Source organism: Herpailurus yagouaroundi, unplaced genomic scaffold (assembly GCF_014898765.1).
Source record: "Herpailurus yagouaroundi ecotype Mexico unplaced genomic scaffold, PumYag 140, whole genome shotgun sequence".
NCBI lineage: Eukaryota > Metazoa > Chordata > Mammalia > Carnivora > Felidae > Herpailurus > Herpailurus yagouaroundi.
In genome coordinates, this window is record NW_024412395.1 from 11,332,563 (window position 1) to 11,356,441 (window position 23,879).

At 53.0% G+C, this 23,879-nt stretch overlaps 1 protein-coding gene across 1 annotated transcript in view; it reads right to left on the reverse strand.

Annotated features, from left to right (window-relative positions):
• Positions 1–3,243: 3,243 nt before the first annotated feature.
• Positions 3,244–23,879, reverse strand: part of MARCO (macrophage receptor with collagenous structure) — a 42,243-nt gene continuing 21,607 nt past the window's right edge. Inside the window, exons 5-16 of the mRNA XM_040474873.1 lie at positions 22,545–22,589; positions 22,180–22,224; positions 21,780–21,887; positions 18,258–18,356; positions 18,126–18,161; positions 17,542–17,640; positions 17,387–17,449; positions 8,654–8,698; positions 7,573–7,671; positions 6,940–6,984; positions 6,004–6,180; positions 3,244–3,851 (exon numbers count right to left, since the gene is read on the reverse strand). Of these exons, the coding sequence (XP_040330807.1) occupies positions 3,721–3,851; positions 6,004–6,180; positions 6,940–6,984; positions 7,573–7,671; positions 8,654–8,698; positions 17,387–17,449; positions 17,542–17,640; positions 18,126–18,161; positions 18,258–18,356; positions 21,780–21,887; positions 22,180–22,224; positions 22,545–22,589 (992 nt within the window). The 3' untranslated portion in view covers positions 3,244–3,720. The remainder of the gene's footprint in view (positions 3,852–6,003; positions 6,181–6,939; positions 6,985–7,572; positions 7,672–8,653; positions 8,699–17,386; positions 17,450–17,541; positions 17,641–18,125; positions 18,162–18,257; positions 18,357–21,779; positions 21,888–22,179; positions 22,225–22,544; positions 22,590–23,879) is intronic.

Below are 23,879 nucleotides of genomic sequence, written 5' to 3' on the forward strand. Positions count from 1 at the left end.
AAAAGCCTGTTATAGGCTGCCCAGCCCAGGCAGCCTGGCTCCGGAACCTTCCCTCTTAGGTGCATCTCTATGGCTGGATGCCAGGGAGCTCTCTGGGCTTTCCCTGCTGGGCAGGGGAGTGATGGGGGCGGGGGGTGCAGATCGGGCACAGAGGGCCATCTCTGTCCTGCTGGGCCGGGGGGGGGGGGGGGCGTGCTGGTTTGTGACCTGCGGGCCTCAGCCAGGCCACAGTATTTCCAGGAAGAGGAAGCAGGAAGGAGGGGGCTTACTGCACATGAACAGCAGAGGTTAGGCAGTCATGCCCAACATTCAGCAGCCCCGGCCCAGCCTAGTCTGCTCTCGGGCAGTTGGGGATGCAGTCATGCTAATTTTACCCACTTCCCCTCCTGCCCCACAACCAGCCCCCCATCAGCCGCAGAACCAGCGTGCCCACGCTGCGGCCATGTGCCCCGCCCCGCCCTGCCCGGCGGAGGTTCTGGAAGGGAGGTTTTCTCAGCTTAGCTTGGTCTGAGAGCTTATGAGGGCAGCTGCCTGGCCGAGGTGCGGGCGGCCGCAACTTTCCTTGGTCTCTTAATGTTACTGGTGCCAGACAGACCTGGGTTCAAATCTCTCTGCCTCTCACTGGCTGGGTGTCCTTAGTCGAGTTAATTGTGTTAGGGGGTTACTGCTACATAGCAAACCACCCCCAGAGTCAGTGGCTTTAAGCCACAGCCATCTGTGATTGCCCATGCGTTTATGGCTTGGTTGGACAGTTAGTCCCTCCAGCGTGGGCCAGGCTTGACCAGCCTTGGCTGGACTCCCTCATGTGACTGGGGCCAGCTGTAGGCTGGCTGGTGGAGGCTGGCCCCAGCCTGGGTGACCGGACCCTGCTCCACATGCTCATTCATCCCCCAGTGGGCTAACCTGGACTAGTTTTCATCACATGATGAGAATTCCCAGAGAGAGAGAGAGAGAGAGAGTGTGTAAGAGAAGAGACCTGGCCTCTGTTGACGAGCTGCAGGGTCACGTTGTGAAGGCCACGGATGGAAGGGCGATGAATTGGGAGCCACGTGCCGCGAATTTATAAGATGAGAATAGTTATCACTTGCATCGCGTGATGCCCTCGGCTCCCTGTCCTTTTCGGGGATGTCACTCACGTGCTGCCACAAGACGGGGCACAGGAGAGGTGCAGGGAAAGGAAGTGTGCTACGCTCACAGGTCCTAGTGAGACAGAGTCACCGCAGGCCGAGGGGCCGCCACATGGGGGGGGAGTGTTCAGGTTCAGGGAACAGGTTGAGCCATGCAGGTGGGGAGCAGAGAGACCGAGGACCCACGGGCAAGGGCCTTTATGGGGGGGTCAGGGCGGGTGCACAAGCAAAGGGCGTGAGGGGTCTTCACGGGTCCCCTTTGGTGTTTGACTATCACCAGGTCATAGTCGTGGGAGGTGGGAAGGGGCACCTGTGGCAGGGGGCCACCTTACCATACCGGTACACCTGGTCCCCTGGGCTGGGTGCTCACAGCGTGTTTTGTGGGGATGTTGATGCCGCAGGGAGATAGGAGGTTTTAAAATTTACAACGCGCCTAGTAAACCATGAGCTCCGTGGGTTTGTTTTGAAAGCTACCCTTATAAAATGGAAATGACCGAGGATTAAACTCACCTTTGGAGAAAGCCGTTCCTTCCTTTCCTTGGGAAGGGGTTCCAGTGGGGAGGTCGTCTGTCACAATAATTAGAGTACCATGCACAACATTTGAGGGAAGATTGGTGACGCCATCCCAGGGCAGAAAAAGCTGAGTAGCTGAGTGCTGGGTTCAGCCTGCCTTCTTCCTTCCTTCCTTCCTTCAGGGAGTCGATCAGAAAACAGAGAGCAAGAGCCCGTCGTGTGATGCGTCGGAGATCGATCGATCTTCAGGGGCGCTTCCTTGTAAGCCATGTGATGCGTGTGGCCCACTGCCTCGGGGAATGGGGAGGCTTTGAAGGCCTTAGGTGGGCACCAGCATGGTTTCTTTGTCATTTCTAAAGGTCTCTCGGGCCGCTGCCCGGAGAATGAAGAGGTGGCTGATGGGGTGTGGTGCAGGGAAGAGACTGATTAGGAGACGTTCCAAGCGTCTGGACTGGTGCTGTGGCCTGAACCGTCGTGGTTGCAGAGAAGGAGCCAGCTGGATGGGCTGGAGAGATGTTTTGGAGGCAGGGCGGTAGAATTAGTGGGACTGGGTGCCTGGTGCTTGAGGGGTAAGGGATGGGGAGGCATGGGCTTTGGCATTCAGTTTCTGTCTTGGGCCCCGATGGAGGGAGCCATTGGCTGAGACGGGGACGCAGGAGTGGCAGACGATGCGTCAGACCTTAGCTTCCTGACCTTGAGACACCCACATGGAGGTGGCTGGTAGGCAGATCTGTATGACTAGGGCTCGGGAGAGAGCTCTGCACTTGGAGTATAAGCTAGGGAGTCAATAGCTCAGGGATGGAAACCAAGGCCATGGATGGGAAGTGACTGTGAGCCTAGGCCTTAAGGAGCATCGTGCGTGCCTGCTTACATTTTTATGCTGCTGCCTTCACCAGGAGACAAGTTCTAGATGGCACGGCTAGCCTGACCCTCAGTGAAGAGCCAAACCCAGCTGGCCCTGCAGCTTGAAGCAGCGCCCCCTCGTGGAGCCCAGCCTGGATGGGCCAGTCTCCAGCCGACCTGCAGGTGCACGAATGAGTAAAAATAAGAGTTCTAACCTACCCATACTTGATGTGATTTGTCGTGCGGCAATAACTGACCAACACAGTGGGTGTTTCTGATTCGTTCCTTTTTCGGTTTCGGAAAGTTCTGCTCACATCTCACCAAATTCCAACTTCTCCATCCTGCAGAGGTCCACCTATGTGTTTATTCGCGGTGGGTAACTCCTAGGCCCGGGCCTTCCATTGCCCCTCTGTGGGTTCTAACCTTGGCTCCCCTGTTTACAAGTGACCCTGGGCGTTTTTTCCGAATGCCCTGAGGCTGAGCTCCCCATGGGTCCGGTGCAAATGATGATACCTCAGAGTCATATCACACGTGCATCTCACTCTCCCAGATTTACCATTTACCCAAAGCATTTATAATGGAGAGAGAGAGAGAGAGAGAGAGAGAGAGAGAGAAAATACTTGTGAGAGTGCACTCAGAAAATATATAACCCAGGGGAAGCCTGAAAAGGGAGTCAGAAGCCAAGTTGCGCAAAGCATGAGCCGCTCCACCCTCTTGGTTTAATTCAGTTCATTCAGTACATGTTTACTGAGCCCCTACATGGGTGAATAAAACAGACAAAAGTCCTTTTATTTATGGAGCTCACATCCCAAGGAAACTAATTTTCATGCCTAAAGGCAACATTCCTATTTATCATGCACCATGATGTCAACCACATGCCAACGTCCTCACTCGCTGGCGAACGGCTCCAGTGCTAGGGCTGAATGGTCATGCCTCACACTGACTTTGGGCACTCTTCGGTTTCCCCATCGCGTTTAGATCCCCCGAGCTGAGACGCCACTGTCTCCCCGGGAGAACTCCGTGAAATGTGTGCGTGGAGTGGGCTCATCCGTAAGGGATGAGAGGTAGGAACGAGTGATTTCGGCCCCAGCCAATGACATTACCAGGTAGTGCTTTGAGCTTTATTAGTGACCCCACCCCAGAGGGACCCCTCGGAGAGCAGTGGCCCTCCCCCAGGTGAGCTGAGTGTCCATGCCTGCAAACACTTTGGGAGCGGAAGTGGAGGGGCTGTGGGGGATTAGCTGCATTCCACGCCTGCATCCTCATTGTGGTTGCAGTTGTGAGAGCCCCAGCTATTCTTGTTGCAATTCCACAGGGTCCCTTCTGTCCCTTGACATGCAACGTTATCCAGCCAGATCTGCCCAGTGCCTGGAGATATGGAAGGCGAGGAGAGGGAGGAAAGCACAATTAGGGTCAAACTTCCATTTGGGGGTAGACTGCCAATTTCCCTCGCATCCACTCAGGCCCAGGGTGCTGACAGCTGGTCTATTCTCTCTCTCTCTCTCTCTTTTTTTTTTTTTTTTTTACTTTTTTTAAATGTTTATTTATTTTTGAGAAAGAGACACAGTGCGAGTGGGGGAGGGACAGAAAGAGAGAGAGAGAGAGGGAGACACAGAATCCGAAACAGGCTCCAGGTTCTGAGCTGTCAGCACACAGCCCAATGCGGGGCTCGAACTCACGAACCGTGAGATCATGACCAGAGCCGAAGTCAGACGCTTCACTGACTAAGCCACCCAGGCACCTCTCGTCCACTCTCTTATGTTAACTCTGCTTCTATTCTGCTTTCTACCCTTTGGCCAAGGTCTCACCCAAAGATTAAATGAGATAGATTAAGATACATTATGATATTCAATCTATTATTAATTATTATTACTTAAGCTATGCACTGTTTGAAATTTCCTCCTGGGGCTCCCAGTGTTTACTGCTTTCCTGCTGATTCACAGCAGCCATACCTACCTTCTCCAAATCGCCTTTTATTACCAGGCCATTCTCTGGCTGGAAAGCATCATTCTGCAAAAACCCTTAACTTCTGATATAATTGATTTCAGATCAATAGCACAGGGAAAAACAGCAGGATGACCGTCCCCACTTACGATGGTCTGATTTATGACTTTTCAACTTCACGATGGTTCAAGAGTGACCCACGTTCAGTAGAAATCATACCTGAGAATTGTGAATTGTGATCTTTTTCTAGGCTAGAGACATGCGGGACGGTGCTCTTGTGGTGCGGGCCAGCACGAGCTCTCAGTCAGCTAGGCGACCACGAGAGTCAACAACCGATAGACTTAGAGCCCTTCAGTACCCAGACGGCCATTCCGTTCGTCACTTTCAGTATGGTAGTCAATCAATTACAGGGGCAAGTTGACAACATTATAAGTAGGTTTCGTGTTAAATAATTCTGCCCAACTGTGGGCTCCTGTAAGTGTTCTGAGTATGCTTAAGGTAGATGAGGCTAGACTATGATGTGTAAGTGAGGTGTATTAGTGGCATTTTCTGCACCATGTTTTCAAATTAGGATGAGTGTGTTGAGGTGTAACCCCATCGTAAATCGGAGAAGATGTGTATTCAGTTACAGTAATTTATACTACAGTGTGGCCATCTATATAAGGGTAATCTATATGAGGAAAATATATCCTTTAAAGTAGTGTCACAATCCAACTGGAACTCAGATTAAAAAGCAGGTGGGTGCTGGGGCGCCTGGGGGTCTCAGTCGGTTGAGTGTCCGACTTCGGCTCAGGTCATGATCTCACGTCTCGTGGGTTCGAGCCCCGCATCGGGCTCTGTGCTGACAGCTCAGAAACTAAAGCCTGTTTCAGATTCTGTGTCTCGCTCTCTCTCTGCTCCTCCCCCATTCACGATCCCTCTCTCTCTCAAAAAATGAATAAACATTAAAAAAAAAGAGGAGGCATTTTGGAGTAGAGTAAGGGCAGAGAGTATTTGGAAGTGTGGGCAGGAGAAGTCAGCCTAGTGTCCCTGCCAGGTCAGCTCTTGTGGCCAAAGAAATGATCTCAGCCTGGATTCTTCACTCTTTTGTTGAAAGTTTGGACCTTTTGCTGAAAGACACAGGACATCTTTCCAAAACGAACTTTAGGAAGTCCCTGCCCCAATTTATTTTCTCTTCCTTTTGCACCTTCTCCTTAAAGACAATCACAATATGGAATGTTCTGGTGTCTAGTTCCCAAAAGACTGAGAGGAACCCCTGTGTTTGCCTGTCCTGCAACTTCTCTGTCCTTCCAGGGCCAGCGCCTCAGCTGTCCTTCAGAGAGCCATGCCTCGGCCACGGAGCGACCTGGCTTCAGGGAGGCGTGGACCGCGATCCAGGCCAGGTCAGCCAGAGCCCCGACCAAGCCTTTGCCATCACCGTTGTGGAAGACAAGTCCTCTCTCTCCTGGGGCCGCCAACCTGGAAGGCTGGCAGCCAGGGGCACTTTTCAGATGCTTAAACCAATCCTTCTCTTTTAACCCAAATTCTCTGAGTCACTTGCAACCGAAGGGAAGGCCTCAAGGAAAGACGCACTCACCAGGTGTCACATTGACAAGGGCCCTTCCACTGGAGTAGCCCAGCATGCGGCAGAAGACAGTGGCATCTGAATGGTCCCAGTCGTCGTCACAAATTGTCCCCCAGATGCCGTTATAGTAAACTTCAGCCCGGCCTCGGCTGCTAGTGCCGATAATCCTGACGGACACCAGGGATTCACCTGGGTGAAAGACATACGTGGGAGAGGTGAGGAGAGCAGTCTAGGGCTTTGCATGGATGCGCGCTCTGCCTTTCCGTTCTCGGAAGTTCTGTCGTTAGGGAAGAGCCAGCCCCCCGCTTGGCCGTCACCAGAGCCGGGAAGATCCCACATACGGCACAGGTACGACCCGGCCGGCAGCCTCCATGCACCTGCAGCTGGCCTGGCCTGGCCTGGCCTTGTGGGGAGAAGAAAAGGAAAAGTTGAGGGGGTAATGGGAGGGAGGGAGAGAAGGGAGGGGGAGACAAAGGGAAGGGGGGAAGAAGAGAGAAAGAGAAGGAGTCAGGGGGAGAGGACGGGAGCTGTGGCTCTCCACCACGGGCAGGCCTAGCTGAGGGATAAGCCTGTTAGCTTTTCCCAAACCGAGGGATTTCTCCGAGAACCAGGGCCTCTCCCCACCGCACCTGCAGTTTTCAAGTGCAGGGTTTCCTCTAAACCACAATTAAAGAGACTAGAAATCGGGGCGCCTGGGTGGCGCAGTCGGTTAAGCGTCCGACTTCAGCCAGGTCACGATCTCGCGGTCCGTGAGTGCGAGCCCCGCGTCAGGCTCTGGGCTGATGGCTCGGAGCCTGGAGCCTGTTTCCGATTCTGTGTCTCCCTCTCTCTCTGCCCCTCCCCCGTTCATGCTCTGTCTCTCTGTCCCCCCAAAAATAAATAAATGTTGAAAAAAAATTAAAAAAAAAAAATAAAATAAAAAATAAAGAGACTAGAAATAGTGATTACCTTTTTGACCTTTTTGTCCCTGTATTCCTTGCTGTCCAGAGGATCCTGTCACAAGGACAAAAGAAAAAAAAAGCCCCCCCCCAACACACACAATTTGAAGGAAACCAAGAAGCCAGGATCCTCTCACGTCTCTTTGCCAGCAGTGGGAGGAGGGTGGGGAGGTCAGATGGTCTCCTCCAGGTTTGCAGGTGACCTGGCATCATGAGGGCTGGATGGACCACGGGCACCCATGGTTGAGCCAGATGAAATAGGCTTACACTACAGCATGAGGGATTTGAGCTCGACCAGAGAGGAGCATTTAACAGGTGAGAAACATGTGACCCCATCATGTGACATGTGGGAAGTACATGTGACAGACAGGGGAGGCATCTCCTTTGTGGAAAGGTGCAGCGGCCGGGGCATTGGCTGGGCGTCACGCGAACACACGTTCACATGTTTGCCTCTCTGAAACGCCCACAACGTGCCTTCTTCACTTCTGGGTGCTCAGGGCCAAGGGCAATCCCAGCACAGAACTTGTCCGGGGTGGAGCGCGGGGAAGCCAGTAAACCTCTACACCTCTGGTTCTGGAAACTCCCAAACCCCTGACAACAGGGACTCTCCTCAGAACCCACAAATCAGAGACCGAGGCCTGACCTTTCACTCCTGGCTCTCCCTTTTGGCCTTTTAGTCCCGGTGCACCCTTGAGGCCTGCCAGGCCTGGGCTTCCCTGGCTTCCCTTCATGCCTGCAGGGCCTGGAGAGGAGAGAAACCATGTTAGTCAGATGCTTTGCTCTGCTTTCCGAGGGGGGCCAAGGGTCTTGGTCCTCAACGACTGAGTTGTCCTCGCCCACCTCCGTGAATGGGCTGCTAGGATGTTCAGCCCGTGTCTTTGGTCCACCTTGGAGGGACAGTAGCGTTCAGGGTGTTGTTCTGATCTCCCCACTGACTCTCCTACGAATGCCGGCTGGGAGCACACAGGTAAAAACAGCGGACGGGATCCTGGAGGGCCTCACCGAGCGACATAATTGTGTGGAAGGTGTAGCCATTCTGAGAGAACTTGCCGTCGTGTTTCTAGGTCTCGAGTTCGCCTTTAGTAAGTTCAAACAGGAACCGAATACCCAGATCACGAGGCAGAAAGAGGGTTCAAGAGATGTGTCTGAGAAGTTTTGCGGTGGCGCCCTTTGGGGCGGGGGCTGTGGAGAAGGCTAGAAGCGAGTGCTCTGTGGGAAGTGCCATGCGCAGTGACCGACCACGGGCTTGGGCTTGGGAGGTGATCATAATAGGCTAGCAGGCAGCAGCAGGAGGAGGGGAGGAGCTTGAGGGGCCAAAGGGAAGACAGAGATGGACCAGCGCAGGTACGGGGAAGCAGATGAGGCCTCGCAGCCCACTGGGGAGGTGGAGAGGAAGGCCGCGCAGCTCCATGGTGGGCGCACGGCCTGAAGCCACCAGCCGGCCCCGGCTCTCCAGGCGCTTCTTTACCCCTTCTCTACCCTCAGCGCGGCCCCTCTCCCTACCCGCCCAGGTCACTGAGTTCTGTCGCTCTCCAGGTTTTCCAGGGGCAGGAATCTGAGACTTGAAGGACAGAGCCCTGGAGTCTTAGCCTCAAACAGGCTTGGGCCCTAGCCCCTTTGGGGGAAGGTCAGAGCAGCATGTTCAAAGTCAACAAAACCTGTCCTCCAAGCACGAGGTTTTCCAGACATCATTCTGAGAAATTAAAATGAAGCCGGCCCTTTACCTGGAAATCCTGATTCTCCTTTTGTTCCTTTCTGTCCTTGAAGTCCTAAGATCGCAATACAAAAAAGAGGGGAAGATAATAAAACTTAGATATTAGACACTTTTAATCTTAGACAACCTCTACCTTTTGTCTGATTAATGCAGACGGAAAGATACATTGGTTCTCCACGATTGTTTAAAGCCTCCCGAGCAGAGCATAAAAGGAGACAGACTGCAGATAAATGGGGACACGTGTTGGGGACAAATAGAGATGGAGTGGAGGAAAGTCTGCGTTAGACAGACAGACAGACTCTGGATTTACTGGCTGGCCTTCTTTGTCCGATTATAACCTGACTTGATGGCTAACTCCAATCCCGTTTCTTCCTGATGCATTTGATTGGAAAGAAGTTGAGGGATATTTTGAAAACAAAGCTCTCTTGATTTCCAAAAGCCCGTGGAGGGGACTCACTGGCCACCAGGAGTGCTTGGGGGCTCTCACCCATAGCAGATGCTCCACAGAATTGGTGGGTTCATTTCATTGTGGCCCTAATGTGGCTAAAGATTTATGTGGCTAAAGGGTCTCGTGTCCAGAGGATGGAAGAATTATCACTGCAATCATTGGTGATGATCGTATTTGTGGCTCTAATGTGAAAGATCCTTCCTTCCCCCCTCCTTCCCTCCCTCCCTCCCTCCTTTCCTTCCTTCCTTCCTTCCTTCCTTCCACCCACGCACCCCGTTATTCACTGACTCATGGAAGGCCCACTGTCCCCAGCACCATGCTGGGTCACAGGGAGATAATACTTTGTTGGTTTAGCAACATTGTGGTTTCCTTTTTTTTTTGTATAAACTTTTTTTTAAGTTTATTTATTTTAAGAGAGAGAGAGAGAGAGAGAGAGAGCAAGCCAGCGGGGGAGAGGCAGAGAGAGAGAGGGAGAGCATGAGAATCCCAAGCAGACTCCATGGTGTCAGTGCAGAGCCGGATGAGGGGCTCAGCCCCCAAATCGTGAGATCGTGACCCGAGCTGATATCAAGAGTCGGACGCTTAACCGACTGAGCCACCCACGCGCCCTGCAACATCGTGGTTTCTGGATTTTAAGTGCCTGTACCGATTTGATTTCAGAGAAACAAGACTCTCCAAGACCCACAAACTTGGGGAAACGAAAGGTCAGTATTGACTGTGAAGTACCAGTTACTAGAGGGTAACCAGAGGAACACTGTGCTCACCACCACACCCTCGACTGGTGTCCTTCCCATGGCACAAGCCCACCGGTGACAATCCCCAGCAGCCACCAGGGAACTCAGTTCCCCAGCTTGCCCACGGCCTGGGGGGAGTTCCTACCTGGGGAACTTCCTGCTTCTGACTTCAGTTTCTGACTTTCCTAAGCACCTACTATGTGTTGGTCAATGGAGGGCAGGCAACGGGTCCGGCGGGCCTCTTTGGGACCCCTTTCTGGAATAATGAGCAAGGGAATTCCTGGCTCCCAGCAGCCCTTCAGATGATTCTCCTGAGGCCGGGAGCTGCCTGGAGGTAGATCAGAAGCCCCAGGAGCTCAGACCTTGGCACCACAGAGGCAGGAAGCCCTGGAACGATCTGAGAGGGCAACTAGTTCAGCTCCTCGTGTTAGGGATGGGACAGAACTGAGGCTCAGGAAGCTTCTTCTAAGGGCTAAAGGAACCTCAGAGGTCAGACCCTGGCAGGCAGACCCCAGCTCACTCCGGGGTCATTTGCTCATGCCCCAGCCCCCTTTGTAGAATGCCCCACTCCCTTCATCCCCCAGAGAACTCGGATCAAGCCTATGAAATCTGCTAAGATGTCAGATGTCCCCGACTGCAAAGCCTTCTCTGGCCTCGCCCATGGATGGCATACTTCCTTTCAAGGCGGCAAAGTGGCCAGAGTCAGAGAGCCTGGGCTTACATCCGCCTCTGTGACCTTGAGCTAGGTGCTGCCCTCTGGGAACCTCACTTTCCTCCTCTGAGTCTCCTGGCTGCCTCGGGGGCACTTGGGAGACTGAAACGGAGTCGTCTGTGTCATGTGCTGAGCCTCATGTCTGGCGTGGGCTCAGTAGACCCTGTCACAGGGACCCAAGGACCCCGTTTGCACGTGTCTGTCTCCCCTCTCGGTGGGGAGTGCCTCGGACGCTGGCCCACGTGAGTTCCGGGCTCACTGCCCAACAAGTCCCATGAATGTTTGCTGGTGACCTGAGGTCACCCAGCAGAGGTGGCAGATGCTTCCTGTCCTCTCACCTACAGCTGAATTGCATGCGTCCAGATGAGAGAGGAGAAGCCACGCTCAGAAACACGTTATTAAATAGGAAAATGGGTCATACATTGACTCTTGGCTCTTTGCATCCTAGAGGGCACCATATGGCAAAACTCTCTACCTTAAGAGTCTGCCCCTGGAAGCAAAGTTCAGGGACCCCGGGCCTTGTGACCTCCCCTAACTGTCCCCTCCTGAAGAAGTGCCCGTCTCCAGCTGTCCCCAAAGCACCAAACGACAAACACCCTGTACAGACAGGAGCCATAGGGAATCCCCTCTTCTCTAGACCTATGGTCCCTGCGGCCTGACCCCCCCGGCTCATTTCTCACACCCTCCTTCCCAGCCCGTCACCCCCCGGGGACTCTGTCTCTGCGGCTGCCTGCTCTCTGCCAGGCACCGTGCCAGGGGCTTCACAGACACCGCCTCATTCCGTCTTTCAGCTGCCCTGCAAGGTAGTGCCATTGTCCTTCTTACAGGGGAGGAAGAAGTCCACAGTCACAGACGCTAGGTGATTTATCCAAGGTCACGCAGGGAGTGAGCAGTGAACTTGAGTTGTAACCCAGGTTTGGCCTCCCACTGGGTGCCGTAGCTCCCTGTGTCCTGTTCGCAAGGCAGCTCACACCTTCCTGAAGTTTCCCTCTCGGGCTGCCTACCTGGTTCCAAAGACACTCCCGGCCCCACCGGGGGCCATCTCGTTCCCCTAAAGGAGTAGTCAAACTCAGGGTGCATCGGAATCACCAGCACAGGGCTTGCCAAACAAAGCAGCTTGTTAGGCTCTACTCCGGGATTGCTGATTCAGTGGATCGGGGGTGGGGATCTGAGACTCTGCATTTCTAGCAAGCTCCCAGGTGATTTTAATGCTGCTGGTCCAGAGGCCACACTTTGAGGAGCAAGGCCTTAAACAATCCTTAAACTCACGGCCCACCTTCTCCAAACAGCCTTCCTGTCTCTGAGGCAAATAAATGCTGGGTTTCTCCTCTTAACCACAGCTTCCTGAGTCTTCCTGGATATTGCACACATCTCAAGCTGAGGGGACCCCAAAATATTTATTTGCAAGGTGTTTATTTAGAGAAATGATTTTCTCCCAAGAAAATCGTGTAGTTAGAAAGCACACGTCATCTTATTGTTCAGTGTTTAGCTAGTATTTTGCCTAAAAGCTTAGGTTCCTGCTTTGAGGGGAAACTGCCAACTTCAAACCCAGAGTTATCAAACTAGCAGGGATCTGGATACTATTCTAGACGATTCCTCGCATTCCACAGGGGAAGAAACTCAGGCCCGGGGCAAGTTGGGGAGCAAGTCTCCCAACTCTGATTTAATGTAGAAATTTCCAGTACATTAGGAAACTTCCTTCAATACTTTCCTGACATACAGACTAAGTGCAGCCTGGCAGGTTGAGGATAAGTTTAATAACTGACAGATTGAGCTGTGTAGCAAGAAGGGGACCAAAAACTTGATGCATGTAGAATTCTACAGATACCTCTGAGAAATTTAGAGGAAAATGAGAAAAGTTTTACAAGCGACAATTTAGTAATGTGATTTGGTAGAATTTAATAAGTTCTGGGGCTAACCCAGTCCTTAGATATGGTGGCTGGAATGAACTGAGAAATTATATTCACAATATAGGGCTTAATTGCTATTATGACGAATTCTTTGTTGCTTGCCTTCAAAGTAAAATGTCCTAAAACACAGATGAGAAAATGGATTGCAGGTTATTTGCATTTTGGCTTTGCCTCGAGAGGAAAATCAAAGAACGTAGAAAATTCAGATGCTTGTTATAGTTTAGACAGGAAGGCTGCTGAGATGCAGAACTTCTGATCCGATTGGTGTTTTGGAGCTTAAATGTTTTGGCTGCTTCTAACATCATTTTATGAGGTGGAATGATAGAAAGAGAAATGCCACGATCACAAGACGAAGTGAGTTCTTCCTCGTGTCCAAACAAACTTCAAAATGGCTAAGGGATTTTGAGCTAAAATTAATTTTTGTGTGGGGTTTTCGTGTTTTGCAATTCTCCCCACTTCAAAGTCAAGTGATTTTGTAATCCTTTGAAAGCTCAAAGGTTAGAAAAAAACAGGGGCGCCTGGGTGGCTTAGGCGGTTAAGCGTCTGACTTCGGCTCAGGTCATGATCTGGTGCTTTGTGAGCTCAAGCCCCGCATCAGGCTCTGTGCTGACATCTCAGAGCTCACAGCCTGCTTCAGATTCTGTGTCTCCCTCTCTCTCCGACCCTCCCCTGCTCGTCCTCTGCCTCTCTCAAAAATAAATAAACATCAAAGGTTAGAAAAAAACCAAGTTTGGGGAGTTACGTAAAATGCCGTTCGGTGAATGGATGAAGGAAATGACCGTTAGAGAAAGTTCTGCTGAGTGATAATGCCCTACTTAATAAACTGTGCACCTTCCCTTCCCAGCAGAAGGAAAAGAACTTCCTCCTCACTGTCTTTAATCTGAGACGGCTCCTTTCTCGCAAGAGGTGTCAATGAGGGGAAACATTTCACTTGGATGGGCTGGGGTGTGGTTAGTGGCTGTTCACAGCGGCAGGGGGATCTGGTGATGGGGCCAGGATTTACCCATCTGCTGTGGAATGGGAATACAGGCGATTCTGACTTCTCTGGAGTTCTACACTCTATGTTATTCTATGTGACAAAATCTGGAACAGCATAACGTTGGAATCTGACTTTGGGATCAACTCCTGGATTTAGAGTATATTAACTGTAAGCCCCCCGCCTGCCTACCCCAGGAGAGGTTTTGCCTTCGGGGAGTCTTTGCTTCTCCTGCTGTAAGGTAGTGAAACTCAGGAGTGTGGGCAGGGGAACTAGGATGATGGGAGTAAATCCCAAGCACAGTGCTTGGCCCAGAGGCATTGTTAATCATAAACAAATTTATTATATATATAATATAATATATTAATATATAATAATATATATATTATATATATGTATACATACTATAATATATTAATATATAATAATATATTATATATGTATATATACATATATGTACATGTATATATGTACATACATATATGTATACATATATACATGTATATACATGTATATACGTATACATATACATATATGTATATATACATATATATGTATATATACGTATATATAATATATTAATATATAATATATATTATATATGTATATACATATATGTACATGTATGTATGTATATACATATATGTATACATATGTATATATGTATGTACATATATACATGTATATACATGTATATACGTATACATATACATATATGTATATATACATATATGTATAATATATTAATATATAATAATATTATATATTATATATGTATATTATATTATATATATAATATTATATATTAATGTACATGTACATATACATATAATATATATGTACATATATACATGTATATACATGTATATACGTATACATATACATATATGTATATATACATATATGTATAATATATTAATATATAATATTATATATTATATATGTATATTATATTATATATATAATATTATATATTAATATATTATATAAAGTATATAAATGTATATTATATATAATTAATGCACGATAATGGGATCTAGCTGTTACTTAGGTCAAGCGAAGGCACTGTAATGTCTCTGTTTTCATCTAGGGAGGCTAGATATTCTCTTGAGAGATTAATGATTTTATTTACAAAATGGGAAATGCATTGGTTTGAAAAACTGGCTTGATAGAATCAAAACTGGACAAACACCGTGGTGCCTCCGGTCTGGGGAATACCGATGTCCTCACATGGAAAAGCATGCGTTATCTTCCATGGTGAGAAGGTCTGGCCCTTGGATGGGAGCCCAACCTTCCTTTTCTCACTTCAGAAATCTAACTTCTCCAAGAATTCATTAACCTCTGACCCCGGGATGGTATGGAGACCTGCCTGTGGGCCGCCAGACTGTGGACCTATGGCAATTCCCTCCTGAGATGTTCATGTGGGCCATTAGCTCCTAGATCAAGACAAGCATTTGGATTTGTGTGGGAAATCTGTGCAATTTTCCATAAGCTGTAATTATCACATGCTCCGCTTTGGAGACATAATCACCATGTTTACTTGGGGAGCCAGAACTAAGGAAGAACCCTTAGAATGTGCCCGGTTGGTATTCACCAGTAGGCCTGATCGATGGAAATCCCCAAAAAGGTGCTCAGCAAAAATACAGGAACTTGATAATGGGGATAAAATGATCCCCAGGCTAAGGGCCAACCGTCTCTGTGCTGTAAGGGAGGTGGGTTTGGGGGTAAATAACGAAGAGCCGTAACAGGGCCTGAGAACTTCACGTTTCCTTCTCAGAGTGGAAGAAGCTGCTGGAGCCTCAGCTCTAATCTTCCCTGGACTGGGATGGAGAGAGAAGGTGTTGCTCATCAGAGCGCCTGATGGGGGGGGGGGGGGGCAAGGGGCACGTTCGGGCTTCCCCGGGCAGGGAGACAGCATGATGGAGTGCAGTGGGTAAGTCCATGGGCAGTGGGTCGGCCAGGCTTGGGTTCTGACCCTGGCTGTGTCTTCTCCTGGCCCCTCGAGTCCGGGCAAGTTCCTGTGAAATCGCACTCACAAGATTGCCGCTCCCACTGCGTTGTCACGCAAAAGCTCATTCATTATCAAGAGGTGCTTTTACTACGTAAACCCTCCCAGGACGTGGACTACAGGGCAGAGTTCCCTACCCTCAGACAGTGGGAGACACAAGTTGGGGGCTGGGGAGTGGGCACAGTGTTCCCTGTGCGTAAAACCATGCTTTACCCCTAATACCCTTGCTTAGTTAAGACCCGTTGGTCTGGCAGTGGGGGAAGGGTGTGGGCAGGTGGGGACAGAGACTCATTACTTATAGCCGAGGGATAAAAGCCAGCACCACTATGAGACCAAACAAAAACCTCAGGCATAGGGCAGCCTCAGGCCCTAAATTCAGACCCCCTAAAATCTGGGACCAGGGAAGATGCAAATATATATGATCAGGAGGAAACAGCCAACAAGTCAGGGGCATCTGACCGCCACACCCAGATGGAGCCTTTCCAGAAGGTGAAACCTTGCTGGCTACCTTCAGGTGGCATCTATACGGCATCCTGGAGCAGGTCCCCTGCCCACACTGACACATAGTCCATAAACAAGAAATTGACTCCGGGGCTGGAGGGACTGGAAGGGCAGTGGGTGTTACAGCGGCCTGCGCCACGGCTCGTATTAATCTTCAGAAAAGCCCAGATGGTTGAAGGCCCAGAGTCCAGGGCCAGCCAGGAGGTGGCCCCGCTTATCCCTCTGGCCAGAGCTCCTGACCCTCTCTCACATCTCAACCCTAAATGCCAGGGACATCAGCCTACAGAGCCCTCCCTCATTCTTCTGTGACTTCGCCTGCTCTGTTCCTGCTCTCTAGATGCCCCATCCCCTCCTCACCATGGCCAAGCTCCACTCATTCCATGAGACTCAGCTCAAGCTCTTACATCACTCCCGGACCGTGCTGCCTTTCACCACCCCTGCCAGGCAGGGGACACTGTGAGACTGAAGCAGTTAGCTGAGTGAAGTCACATTTGTTTAAGGAATCAATCCATTCATCAGTCAACCACTTGATCAGCGAGCACGGAGAGGACGTGCCCCTGGTGTGGGTCTGTGCACCACTCTGCCTGAGGGCATCGGGCTGTCTCACCCGGCAGGACCTTCTCCTCGGGCGGAGGATGGAGCCACGGAAGGCTGTCCACAGCCATAACCTTGAGCTGCTACCACATTCCAGGCTGCGCTTGGCTTTCTAAAGGGCATTTGTCACGTCTCACTTCTCCGTGCAAAAGCCCACAACACAGTGTGCCTGGCACACCCTGGCAACAGTCTGTGTGCCTGTCTCCTGCCCCAGCCTGTATGTGTGAGGCCAGGAAGCAGGTCTTACGCATCACGGTGACCCAGCGCCCAACACAGTGGCCCACACTTTCTAGACCACTGTAGGCGCTCAGACTTAGGGACGCGACAAAATCGGCGTGGGGGTTCGCAAAGCAGACCACACTGGTTTGATGCTTTGTAACCTAGACGAATTTGGCATGAAGGTTCATCCTGTAGTCACTGTGAGTTTGATTACGCGGGTCCCTCCTCCCAGCCCGAGTCCCTCTGGGACAACGTGCAGAAAGGGGTTTCTTGACACCCCCTGCCCACATTCAGAGCCCTGACCCTGGGGGCCCCCCTGCAGGTCAGCAGGAGAGAATAGAAAGTACGCACACAGCCGGAAGGCAGGCCAGGGGACAACGAGGGCCAGCTGCCCTTCTCTTCTCTTTAATGGTGGAGGTTTGGTCATGGCATTGAGGCCTTTCAGGGATGCTGGGCAGAGAGAGGACAGCCCTAGGGCTCTGAGCTAAAAGGGCCCCGACAGAGGGAAGTGTCCTTAATCGGGGCGCCTCAGGGGCCAGAGCACAGGAGACTCTGTGCCTCCTTCTGGGGGGCCCCCTGAGGCAGTGCTCCTCCCTGTGCACCCGGCACCCCGTCCACCCCCTACCCACACCCTCCGTTACCTGAGTCCCCCTTGCTTCCCTTCATGCCGTCGGCTCCTGGCATCCCGGGTATCCCTGGTGGTCCTGTACAACAGATGCCCGGAGAGCATGAGGGCTGGGCTCTGTGGCTCTTCAGACACCACTCCCCATGCCCACGGCAGGGCCGAGGACCTCACCTGTCAGCCCGGGGGGGCCAGCGCTGCCGGGCTCACCCTTGGCACCTGGGGATCCCGCTGCGCCCGGAGAGCCGGGAAGACCCTGCGCTCCAGGTTGTCCTGCAAGTTAAGTGACAGTTGCAAGGTTGGGGGTGGTCGGCAGAGAGCTGGCTGCCCGCCCCTCGGCTCGTCTGTCTTCTCGGCCGTGACACGTGTACCTCCTACCAGTGTGCATGTTCCCTGGGCAGTTTTCCACATCTCCCTCTAGAAGCCACGAGCGAGCCCAGTTAGTAGGAGAAAAGTTACAGCCTGACCCGTGTGTTCATCGTTGCCATCACTCTGCAGTGCCTGGGGCTCGCGGACTCCCTAGGCACCCCGGTCGTGGGTGTGGGCTCCACACCCCTGCGTGGCGGACTGCGGCGAAGGTCTAAGGGGAATGCCAATCAAGCCTGTTCCTCCCAGGCGGGGCCCGGTTTTCAGAGAGCCCCCACGCGCTCTGGGTTAACGCTACAATGACTCTAAAGACAGTGGAGTCGTGTCCCGGACTTGACTTTGCCCAGGGACAGTAGCAGCTCGAATGATGTCTGGATCCCCAGAGCTCTTACCTTGGTCTCCTTTCATTCCAGGAGATCCAGCCGCACCTAAAATGACGAAGGACTTTTAGGGATTTTGTTCCCCTCTAGCTCAGCCTGCCAGAGAGAAAGGGAATATGGACAGGCCGGTGGACGGCCTCTTACCTGGGGGGCCTGGCTTCCCTGAGTCACCTTTGCTCCCCTGGGCTCCGGGGGGCCCCATGACCCCTGTATCTCCTTTCATGCCCATGTCTCCCTTGCTTCCTGAAAAACCAAGGAGTTGTGGTCAGGCACGGAGGAGGACGCAGCCAGCCGCCAGGTCCCAATGACGCTGTCCCACCCAAAATCCAAACTCAAACTCCTTGGGCTCCGCCTACCTGGTTCCCAGAAGTGGAAGATACAATGGTTGGCCTCAAGGAGCACACCATCTTGCCCCAGAGACCAGATGGAAACGCGTGAGAAATAGACGAGGTCATGGGGCCCGGCTGGCGTGCAGCCGAAGGCCCAGAAGCCAGGCTCTCAGGACCCTGGTCAGCACGCTGGTCCCCTTGGGAGGGACCACAGCCCAGGCTGAGCTAAGCGCTGCCCGGCTCATTTTAGTGTCTGCATTTGGGGAATTTTTTTTTTTTTTCGAGCCTCCCCAACTGAAACCTGAATATTCCAGAATGCCGATCCCAAGTGCCGAGAATAGAAACGTGAAGGCACGAGTGGAGAGGAAAACATTGCAGCAGCTCGGACTCCTGCCAGTGCTCCAGCCACAGCCTTTCCTGGTGCCCAAGGTTTCAAATTTTCCACTTGTCATCAGCATTCAAGGCTTGTCCCAGCCTGTCCTCTCCTCGGTCCTCCATTGCTCCCTCCTCCTTTCTGCGGCTGCATGGCGCATATCAATTGAGGGAGGCTCCTCGCATGGGGCCTGCCAACCTCTTCCCAGTCTGCGGGCTTGGCTCCCGAGCGGGCTGCACACCCTCGCTAGCCGTGCCAGGCTGGGTCTGTTCATCAGCGGCCCCCTGGCTTGGCTGGTGTTCCCGGAGCTAGTCAAAGTCCCATCCCGGCAGCTCCCTCAGCCCTGGGACAGGCTTATTGGGATGGAATTTGGTTAAAAGGCTCTACTCCACTATCTTCCCAATATCAGAGCTGGGAGGACTCACAGGGATAGCAGCCTTCCCTCTTGTGCGTTGGGAAAGGAGACAGAGAGGTCTGAAGCAGCGGGGGGTGGGAAGTGCGGGGGGGGGGAGAGTCACGGGTCACGCGAAGCTTTCTGGTCTAAGCGTGGGGTGACGTTAGGGGCAAGGCTCAGGAAGCAGATTCTTTCAGGTGGTTTAGATACTTGAAGGATGACTATTCCCTGATGGGAAACAAAACAATCAGAAAGAACTCGGTTCTAGCTGAGATCGCTTATGGCCTCAGGGGCAAGCCCCAAAGAAGGCGATCCTTGCTCATTCAAGGTGTGCGCTTCGGCAGAAGGGACAAATGGCATTCAGCAGATGGGACTAGGAATTACTTCCCTGGAGGAATATGTTGGTGCCCGACTGCCCCGGGCCGGCTGGAACCACCGTGTTATGGGAATCCCTAGGCTGCCCGAGGATTCGGGAGCGTGCTCTGGGCCCGAGTCTGTGTGTGGCTGTGTGTGGCTATGACTGCCGTGTCTCCACCAAAGGGGGCGGCCTGGGGAAGCAGGGCGTTCTCGGTGAAAGGCCCAGAGTCTAGCCCCACCAGACGAACATCAGCTGTCGTCTGGTGTCAGAACTTTGCCATCACAGCTCAAGGCAAGGTGAGGAAAACGCACCTGTCCCCTGGCCCTTCCCCAGGGACGTTACCCCTTGGCGGGGACAAAGACCACAAAGCCTCAGGACCACTGGAGCGGGGCCCCTCGTGCCAGCCCTGTCTGCCAGCAGGGGCTTAGGAAAACAGCGGGTGAAAGAGACCTTGCGATCTTGGGAGAGGAAATTTGGGAAGAGGAGGGGTGGGTCGGAGTCCTGATTTCTGAAGAATTGAAACTTTCGCATTTCCCCTCGCCAACCACAGCTTTTCCAGGCCGAGTGCGGGCGGGGGGCCCCACCCTGGTGTCGGGTATCTGCAAATCTGGGGCACTGGATGAGTGTGGGAGGGAAAACAGTAGGGCGCAGACTCCACAGGCAAAAGTGCTGGCTGTCACCCCCTCCCCTGGGGCTGGCAGGGCCACCTTGAGAAAGTCTAGGCCTCCCTTTCCTGTTACATAGAGAACTACGGCGAGCAGCCTTTGGAATCGCCGTCAGAGGTCAACTGTCTAACCATCCGCCGGGTGCACAGATGCGCCCCCCCCCCCCCAACCCTCCCGGTCATCTCAGCACAACTGGCTCTCCTGAAACCTTTGATCACGGCTCCTCATTCTTCAGGATGGCTGACACCTGCCTGTAAGGGCCCTCTTCCTGATGCATGCGCCCCAGTATCTGATAATGTGAATAACTCCTATTCGCAGGTACAGTGCCACGCATCTTATGTCTTCTACTCCAGTTGTAACTCAATCCTTATTAAAGGTTGCTTTTATTATCCCCCTCTTACAGCTGAGTAAGTTGTGGATCAGAGAGGTCAAGTCATTTGCCCAAGGTTGCCCAGCTAGTGAGCCATACGAGGACCCAGATGTGTCTGACCTTAGAACTGAAGTCCTTCCCTTTCTACCTTAAGGGATCCCTAACACCATTAATACAGACGGTTATCATTTGTTTAGTGTTTAACGATGTGGCAGAGAGTTTGAACACATGATCTCTAGGGACTGCCCTACAAAGTATGCATAATTTCATTACTATATATATGTTTAATTTTTCCTGAGAGAGCACGACTGGAGGAGGGGCGGGGGGGGGGGGGGGGACGGAGGACCCGAAGCAGGCTTTGCGCTGACGGCAGCCAGCCTGATGAGGGGCTCGAACTCACAGACCGTGAGAGCTTGACCTGAACTGAAGTTGGAGGCTCAACTTCAACAATCAGGCGCCCCTGATTATTATCATTTTAATGGCCATTCTTTTCGGAAATGAAGACACTAAGCCTCCGCTGGTTAAGTCACCTGCCTAGGGGCACACATGGACAGGTGCAGAGCAGGGGCGACGTCAAGCCTTCTAGCCGCACGGCCCTCATCCCCCCCTACTGCACCCCACAACCACCCGAGGGGGCTTCCAGAGGCCAAGCGACAAGGGGCGCGAAAAGTGCTCTGTCGTGGCCACAGCCCCTGGGGCAGCGCTTCTCAGAGCGTGCCCCCCAGACTGGATCATCAGAATGATCCAGGCCTTTGAAACACAGACTCTTTCGCTTTGAGCAAGGGCCCCAAATGGTTCTGACGTTAACACCTGCTTCTGGAATCAACCCCTTCACCCTCCCTGCCAGCCGTCTCCCCTCCTGCCCTGTGCCCACCTCACGTCCCACTGCCACCCCTCGCCGTCCTCTCCTCAGAGCTTGTCGCATGGCCTGTGTCCTCACTTGTCACCGGTTGTGCCTGGCATCACGTTGTGTCTCCCCCCACCCATGCTACTCTCAGCTCTCACATTCCTGGCCCTCTGCTCACCTGGACGGATGGGACCACGCGTGTGCTCCCGGGGGAAGCAGAGCACAGCCCTGCCCTCAGTGGGACCAAACAGGCATGCTTACAGAGGGTCGGGGCCCAGCTCCCCCTCAGCCCCTCCCCCACAAACACCAACACCCCCACCCGGCCTTTACCTGGGAGGCCCAGGTCTCCTTTGTCTCCTTTAGCCCCGGGTTCGCCTTTCAGGCCAACGAGTCCCCCATCACCTTTGCTGCCCTTCTCTCCTTGCCGTCCTGGCGTGCCTGGGCAGAGAATGGCCAACAAGATGGGCTCCCGCCGCCCTCCCAAGGAGGACTCAGGAGCCGCCCACGGGCTGTTCAGCAGTGGAGCAGGGGGCGTTTTGAAAAGAAAAGAAAGGGGCCTCTGGAAGAAGTCCAGGGGATGTTAGGTCATAAGACTCCAGAGCAGAGGACTGTGGGAGGGCACCAACCCCCTGGGGCTGTGGGTGGCGATGTGGGGAGGGGGGACCTGGGCAACTGGCTCAGCACCTCAGCCAAGGCAGGGCTGAGCCCAGGCAGGGGAAACACGCGTTACCAGGGGCTCCTTGTTTCCCTGGAGCGCCGCTGGGTCCTTGGAGGCCTGCGGAGAAGGAAAGAAGACTTAGTCACAGTGTTCCAGGCTCTTCCGTCAGCTGACGTTCTAGAACCTGTAGGAGCGGACAAGGGCCCAGCACGAGGGGAGGGACTTCGGTCTGTCTCATTCTCTGTCTCTCACACACACACAGACACCCCAACGGTATCAACATTCACCCTTCACAACAGCAAGAAAAAGAGAGATTGAGAGAGAGAGAGAGAGAGAGAGGAAAGAAAAGGCTGAGTTGTTAGACACAAGGGTGTAAACGAGCCAGGCCCCTGCCTCCTGACTCCCCCCGCCCGCGCACTCACCCAGCCCCTGCCCACCTGCCTCTCCCTTGATTCCAGGCGGACCTTGGAGTCCCGGGAGGCCTGGAAAGGAAAAGGAATTCAGAACGTGGCCTGTACAAGGAGGAGAAAAAGGATTATGGGGCCAGTAGACAGACGCCCGTATCTGTGGCTCCTTGGCATGCCTCGGTCCCCTCAGTCCCCCTCTCAGCCGGTGGCCTGGGCAGGCCGGGGATGCCAGATGTGCCCTGGGCCCCTTTTGACCTGGAAGACCTGAAGAAGAGGGGCACAGACACCAAGGGGCCAACCCACGAGGTGGGGTGACAAGGCCACTTATCACACCTTTATGTATTCAACGAACTGTCGCCGAGCACCGAGAACGGGCCAAACGGTGTGGGCAAGAAAAGGAAAGGCAGGGCTCCTTCCTACAGGAGGCTCAGGGCCTAACAGGCGAAACGCAGGCGTATCGATGACGTCACCCGAGGGAGGCTGCGTCACACAGACCTCGCGCGAATCACTCCTCATTTTGAGCCTCAGCTTGCTCGTCAGTGAAATGGGGCTAATATGCCAGCTCTGCCGGGCTGTCCCGGAGGCAGGCTCTGGATAAACGGAACCTGCTTTTGCTGCACCTTGCGCGCGGTCTGTCCCTTTCCCAGGGCTGTGTTGCAGGCTCGAGACGCACAGCACCCCGGGAGCGCGGGACGTCCTGTCCTAGTCCGTTCGGGCTGCTATAGCAAAACACCGCAGGGCGGGTGGCTTTGAAACGACAGACATTCATTTCTCCCTGTCCTGCAGGCGGGGAGTGCAAGGTCCTAGATCCAAGAGCTGGTGTGGTCGGGTTCTGGTGAGGGCCCTCTTCTGGGTTGCAGACCACTAATTTCTCCCTGTGTCCTCACGCGATGGTGGTGAGCTGAGGGAGCTCGTTGGGGTCCCTTTGATAAGGGCACGAATCCCATTCAGGAGGGCCCCGCCTTCAGGACTGAATCCCCTTTTAAAGACCCCACCTCCTAACACTGTCGCTTCGGATGTTAGGTTTTCAACGTATGAATTTTCATGAGAGAAAAACACTCAGGCCGTGGCTCGTCCCCCACATCTCCACGAGGGGGGTGACTTTCTGAGAGGCGTGGCTTTGCCTGAGCTCACACATGTGGAGAGAGGCCGGCAGATTCCAGGTCTCCCGATGGCAAAGCCTATCCCCGTGTCAGGGCACCACGATGACAAGGCCTCTGACATGCTTTCTACTTCAGGGTAGAACCCCAGTCTGATTGGTGGGACCCATGATGCCATATCTCTCCCAGGTGCACAAGACGGGGGGTGGGGCGGGCAGAAGCAAGGAAGCAGAGCAGGGGACTAGGGTCCCTCTCACACAAATCT